Below are 7,290 nucleotides of genomic sequence, written 5' to 3'. Positions count from 1 at the left end.
TGTGTATGTGTGTGTGTTTACTTGTACTTTCACAGGTAAGGTAAATTTCAAAAACTCTTATTATGTGATTCTCTTATGTGATTTGCGTTGCTATTGAATGAACCAATTGTTGAAAATTCAGAAAGGAGATCATACAGTTTAGTGATTAAACCAAATATTCTCACTCCATACAATGATCTTGTTTTGTGATTTTGAAAGTATGAGAAGTGTATAAATGTGATCATATTGGAGTTTTGCACTGAGAGTTATATATTTACACCTTACTTGTGAAAATAATACCAAGGCGAATATAAAAAATGTACTACTAACAATAATAATAATACTTTTATTATAGATGGAATGAGGCTGACCAGATGGAGGTTCCCCAGTCTCTCCTCCAGACGGATTGTTCTTCTGGGTCAAACTGGTGTTGGGAAGAGTGCAGCTGGAAACACAATACTGGGACGGGAAGGGTTCAGATCTGAGAGGAGAATGGATTCAGTAACCCGTGAATGTTCAGTCGCTCACGCCACTGTTTCAGGCAGATCAGTGTCTGTAATTGATACTCCTGGATTCTTCGATTCACAGATGGATCCTGGGCAGTTAAAGAAAGCAATAGCGAGAATTATGCATTTTTCCAGTCCTAGACCACACGTTTTTCTCATTGTGCTCAGAGTAGATGACAGATTCACTGATCAGGAGAAGCAGTTTCTTCAGAAGATTGAGATGGTGTTTGGTCAGGAGGTGTTAAAATACAGCGAGAATTATGCATTTTTCCATTCCTAGAACACACGTTTTTCTCATTGTGCTCAGAGTAGATGACAGATTCACTGATCAGGAGAAGCAGTTTCTTCAGCAGATTGAGATGGTGTTTGGTCAGGAGGTGTTAAAATACTCCATCATTCTCTTCACTCGTGGAGATCATTTGGAAGGAGAGTCTGTAGAGGAGCTCATTGAGGAGAACAGTAGATTAAGAGATCTAGTAGATCAGTGTGGAGGCAGATATCACGTCTTCAACAATAAAGATCAGAGTAACAGAGAGCAGGTGAATGATCTACTGCAGAAGATTGACACAATGATAGAGCAAAGAAAGGAACAGTACAGAAAAAGACAGTAGAAAGATGTGTTACACTTTTCAGATAGAGACAGTGGAAATTATGTATACATGAGTTGCTTTTAGAATATTCCTTTCATTATGAAAGGGATTTTAACGATCCTTTACTCCCAGCAAAAGTCCCCCTGGGAAAAAGAAAAAAGACAGTAATGATGTATCACATGCTGAGATTTTCAACGCCATCCAGTCCCTGAATTCCAAGCAAGATTCGGTTATTCGAAAGATTACTCACATTGAGAGCTCCATTGAGGTCACAACGGCTGCGGTGAACTCTTTGTCTGACACTATTAATCGACTCCTGTCAGATGTTGCCTCTCACGGTGAAAAGATCGGTAAGGCCGAATCGTCGATACAACGCATTCAACAGAAAAATGCTTCTCTTAAGCTCAGAGTGGAAGATCTAGAAAGGTATAGCCGCAGATGGTGTTTGAAACTACTCGGGGTGAAAGAACGTGACGACGAAAACATTCGAATGACAGCTATCAGTCATCTTGCCAGGGTGGTCCCTCGGATCAAGGATAAACTGGAGGAAGCTGTGGATGTGGTTCACCGTGTAGGCAAACAACGACCGGATGGTGATTCGGATTCGCTTCGTGACAAGGAGACACCGCAACATCATATGGATGGAAGCCAAGAGTTCCATTTACCTCAGAGAGAATGGTCTCCACATCAAAGAATTTCTCTCCAAAGCGGACATTGAAAGTCGGAATAAACTCTGGCCACTTGTCCAGGCGGCTCGAAAAGAAGGGAAGAAGGCCGGTTTCAGCGGTCCCTTTGCTGTTATTAACAATAAGAGAATCGCTGCCAATTCAGCACAGTATCCTTGAAATGACTTCACTCCAGGTTCGACTTTTTCTGCACGTCTGCCTAGTCTGAAATGTTGCCATTATTTTAAGGGCTTTTGACCACATTCCAATGATTATTCAATTCTTCTTGTACAAAACAGCGTTACAGCAGTTCCAAGTTAAGTGTTTAGTGTACTTTGGGATCACAGTTTTCCTTTTCCTTCCTTTTTTCCTGTAATTTTTTTGTTCATTTTTAATTTACATATACTTTATGGACAAATTTGAGTTTAATCATCTGAAAATTATTTCTTTAAATGTGCGGGGCTTAAGAGACAACACTAAAAGAAAGGCTATTTCCTGTTTTGTAGACGTTATAATGCAGATTTTTTTTTTTTTTTTACAAGAGAAATAATTTTTTACTTCTGATGCTGACAAAATTCTGGAAAGCTCAATGGGGTGATAGGATTTATTTTAGTCATGGGTCAAATAATTCAGCTGGTGTTCTTGTTCTGATTCATAAGTTTAAAGGAGATATTGTTCATTCCAAGTCTTCCCCTGATGGTAGATGGGTTATACTAACTGTTAAATTAGAAAATGCTATATTTATAATTTGCAATATTTATGGATTTAACTCTCATACTGCAAACAGTTCCTTTTTTGCTAATATTTCTGTCATACTATGTAACATGCTGAAAACAACCCCGAATGCCAAGTTAATAATTGCTGGTTACTTTAACGAAGTTCCTGATGTTTTTATGGAAAGATTTCCACAGAAAATGCATCCCCACTCTCAAAGTTGTAATATCATTGAATCCTTATGTAAAGACTTATCTTTAGTTGATTCATGGCGTTACATAGCAATGCATACGAATATACATGGAGTAATGTATTAAAGTCTTTAAAATCAAGAACTGATTTATTCCTCATTTCATCCAATCTGTTACAACATGTTCAAAACATTTCCCATCATTATGCTCCTTTTACGGATCATCTCTTAATTGATATGTCTTTGCTGACTGTTCAGACTTCTAACAGCCTCCGTGGCTACTGGAAATTTAATAACTCTCTTTTAGAAGACAGAATTTTCATTAAAAATATCGAAGCTTTAGCCACCGATATATTTAATTCAGAGATGACAGATTTTGTCTCTAAATGGGAGATATTTCAATTTAAATCCAGACATTTGGTTATTAAACGAAGTAAGGAAATAAAAAAGGATAGAGACCACATGGAAACAGAATTGTTGGATAAAATTGATAATCTTTGGAAAGTTCAGATTCTCTCCCCAATACAGGATAGTGAGCTCCATTCTTTACAAGCAAAACCTAATGACTTGTATACTAACAAGGTTAACGGAGCTTTCGTGCGCTCAAGAGCTAAGTGGATAGAAAAGGGCGAGAGAAACACATCATATGTTTTTGCCCTTGAAAAAAGGAATTTTAAGAGAAAATCATTTGTCTCTAAATGGGAGATACTTCAATTTAAATCCAGACATTTGGTTATTAAACGAAGTAAGGAAATAAAAAAGGATAGAGACCACATGGAAACAGAATTGTTGGATAAAATTGATAATCTTTGGAAAGTTCAGATTCTCTCCCCAATACAGGATAGTGAGCTCCATTCTTTACAAGCAAAACCTAATGACTTGTATACTAACAAGGTTAACGGAGCTTTCGTGCACTCAAGAGCTAAGTGGATAGAAAAGGGCGAGAGAAACACAGCATATGTTTTTGCCCTTGCAAAAAGGAATTTTAAGAGAAAATCATTGTCAGCATCGTGTATTAATAACTCCTTATGTGAGGACCCTAAATTAATTTCAGAATTTGTTAGCTCTTTTTATGAAAAATTATATCAATCTGACTTTAATTATGATATGTGCAAAGCGTTTACTGATGCTATTCAACATTTTATTCCATTGATAAATAATGACTTTAAAAATCTTTGTGATTCTGATCTTAAAAGAGAAGAATTGCAGTTAGCTCTTCGACATATGAAAAAAGATAAGAGTCCAGGACCTGATGGACTTTCGATTGAATTTTACCAACATTTCTGGTATATTTTAGAAGAGCCACTTGTCTTAATGTTCAATGATTGTATTAAAAAGAAGGCATTGGCGACAACTATGAAACAAGGCTTAATCTCCCTGATCACTAAGCCAGATACGGATCCCTTGGATATTGATAACTGGAGACCCATCCATCACTCTCTTGAATACAGATTACAAATTGATTGCATTAGTATATGCTAGGAGATTAAAATCAGGACTAGATTAAATTATTAATGAATCTCAAACAGGCTTTATGAAAAATAGACATATTAGTAACAATATTCGTCTTATTTTTGACCTTTTAGACTATTCTGACCTGATAGAGTCAGGGGCTCTTATTTTGTTTTTAGATTTTTGTAAAGCCTTCGATACAATTGAACATGGCTTCTTACTTCACTCTCTGAAAGTTTTTGGGTTTGGGAATAATTTCATTGATATTATAGAAACGTTTTACAAGGATATTAATAGTTGTATTATTCTGAATACGGGAACCTCTAAAAGATTTGGAATCCATCGTGGTGTATGCCAAGGTTGTCCGATGTCCCCCTTTCTGTTTTTATTAGTTGCTGAACTTCTCTCTATTCAAATTTTAAACAATCAAAGCATTTTGGGATTAAAAATATTTGATAGAGAAGTCAAAATTTCTCAATTGGCAGATGACACTGCATTATTTTTGAAAGATAAAAATCAAGTCAAAACAGCCCTTGTTTTATATTACCAAATTCACTAAATATTCTGGTCTAAAGCTTAATCTTTATAAATGTGACATTTTATACATACACGATTCTATAGACTTATGTATTGAAAATATACCAGTAAAAGACTCTGTGAAATATCTGGGAATCTATATTTCTAAAAATAAAATGACATGTGAACAATTGAATTTTAGGTCAAAAATCAAGAAAACTAAACATATCTTGAACAATTGGCTACAAAGGGATCTTACCATTTTTGGGAGAGTATTACTGTCCAAAGCTGAAGGCCTTTCTAGATTTGTTTACCCTGAAATTTCCAAAGATATCAATAAATCCTTCTTAGATTTTATATGGAAAAATAAACCTTACCAGTTAAAAAAGGACATTATATCAGACAAAAGAGTAGAAGGTGACTTACTTTTTTGACATTAACAATACTTTTAAAATTAATTGGTTAAGAAATTTTCTAAAAAAAAAAGATAATTCTATGTGGTTCTGTATCCCACAACGTATCTTTCAAAAACTTGGAGAGTTATATTTTCTTCTGAAATGTAACTTTCTTCCAGGAAAGTTACCTATTAAATTATCTACATTTCACCAGCAGGTATTACTGGCTTGGAAAGTTTGTTTCCATCACAACTTTTCTCCACATAAAATGCTTTTATGGAACAATATTACTACTAGGAATAAATCGTTATTTTTGCATATAGGTGGTTTGAAAGGAATTTATATTTTGTTATAGATATGTTCTATTAGAGAGGAAACATTCTGTTTTATGAAGACTTTATGCATGTTTACAACTTTCCCATCCCCTTTAAAGAATTTCAACAAGTGGTTAGAGCTATTCCAAATGGGTTGACACAATTAATAAATAATCACCTCTCTTTTGGTAGCAATGAAAGGATATTTCCAGAATTAAAAATGAATGGTATTGAAATATCTTCTTCCTCTTGTAATAATAAAAATATTAGTTATGTGTTATCTTTAAAAGATGTTATTTGTACTTATTCACACAAATGTAAAATGATTGAGTATGTCGTTAACTTTTACACTGTGCAAGGTAAATATTATATTCATAAACAGAAATTTGCGAAATGCATACCAAAGTGTAATCTATTTTGTTTAGAAATGGAAGCTTTGAAAAAGTCTCTAATGCAAATTAGGAAAAAGGAAGAAAATTTGAACTATTGTTTAGTTGTTTATATATGTTTTTTTTTTATTTAGTTTTTACGATGTGGTTATTTGTTTATTTTTCTTCTCTTAAACACTGTTCTACAGTTTAAGATTGCTCTTATATTTTGTGTATCTGGATTTACTTGTTAATATTTTTGTTTGTTCAATCATTCTAGAAACTTGTTAATACCGGCCCATATTTTAATAGTAGAAAGAAAAGGGCAATTTATTTTCCACTTATAAAATGCTTTAGGGTGACAACTAAGACGACGGCGTTGTTGAAGCCATTCTTTTGTTTGCCGTCAAACGGTTGAGCACTGCCGTGTGTGTATCCTGTCGCAAAATGCGGCGAAAAGTCCTACACAACAGTAATAATATGATTAAGGTGTGTACATGTCTTTACTGCACTTCAATAATACGACTAAAATAGGAATACTCCACATGTCTTAATTCGATTATGACTTTAGCCGGATTAAGGTAATCAAAAATCTCTGTTTACATAGTTGATTCTTAATCAGAGTATTGTCTTAATCGTATTAAAATCGGAGTATTGTTGTCCATGTAAACGTACTGACACACAGTCGCACACTTAACACTTTAACTCAGACATTAGAGGAAAAAGTCTCAGAAAAACCTGTCAAGTCTGTAGAATTGCATTGTTGCTGAGAAAAAACATTTATGTGTTCAGTACATTCAGATATGAAATTAATATTTAATTCACTAGCTCTAGTTTAAGACATTACATAAAAAGTTGGCAGTGACTATGAGATAACTATGTGCTATTATAGGCAGGAACAGTTTAATGCTCAAAAAATGAACCAACCTTTGGACTTGGCTGGGAAACACCTTTGTTTTGTTTTATTTTCTAGATTAAATATGCTCTTTTTATTTTAGTTGCGGCCATAAAATGACTGGTTTCTTGAAATATTGTAATTCTTCATTGTTATCTAGGGCTGCCCCCTAATAGTCGACTAATCGTTAGTCGACCAGAAGAGGCTTGGTCGACCAAAATTTTATTAGTCGCATTAAAAATACATAAATAAATACATCCACAGGCGAAGTCACGCAGTTAGTGACGGACAGATCGTTAACGGCTAGTCTATGGTAATACAGTACATCAGGCAGGACATCCAAACTCACCTATCATTCATCGACCTCAAATATGGCTTATCATCTGAAATATGTAAGTATTAGCAACTTTACATGGCTGCTCAATCTAATGTTAACCTAGAGAAATGTGCGCTATTCAAGTGTCTGTGTGGAGTGTGACAGCTGAACAGCAGCGCGCGCTCACTGCAGGACAGATGGAGGCGCCTTCTTCTTCTTTCTTCTTTTAAATTTAATGGCGGTTGGCAAACCAACTTAAATGGTGCATTCCCGCCACCTACTGGATAGGAGTGTGGAGAGATGAAGGCGCTGCTGCGCTTACTTGCTCTTAAAGGGGTCATATGATGCGATTTCAAGTTTTCCTTTCTCTTTGGAGTGTTACAAGCTGAT

General features: G+C 35.0%; 1 protein-coding gene across 1 annotated transcript in view; it reads left to right on the top strand.

The window, feature by feature from the left end:
• The window catches only part of LOC107728330 (GTPase IMAP family member 5-like), an 11,131-nt gene extending 8,345 nt beyond the window's left edge, over positions 1–2,786 (top strand). Inside the window, exons 3-4 of the mRNA XM_016538467.1 lie at positions 335–723; positions 863–2,786. Of these exons, the coding sequence (XP_016393953.1) occupies positions 335–723; positions 863–1,096 (623 nt within the window). The 3' untranslated portion in view covers positions 1,097–2,786. The remainder of the gene's footprint in view (positions 1–334; positions 724–862) is intronic.
• Positions 2,787–7,290: the final 4,504 nt, after the last annotated feature.

The sequence above is a fragment of the Sinocyclocheilus rhinocerous genome, unplaced genomic scaffold, assembly GCF_001515625.1.
Source record: "Sinocyclocheilus rhinocerous isolate Xijiao unplaced genomic scaffold, SAMN03320098_v1.1 scaffold1364, whole genome shotgun sequence".
Classification (NCBI taxonomy): domain Eukaryota; kingdom Metazoa; phylum Chordata; class Actinopteri; order Cypriniformes; family Cyprinidae; genus Sinocyclocheilus; species Sinocyclocheilus rhinocerous.
Note: the sequence above shows the minus strand (reverse complement) of the source record. Positions and strands in the feature narration are given on the sequence as shown.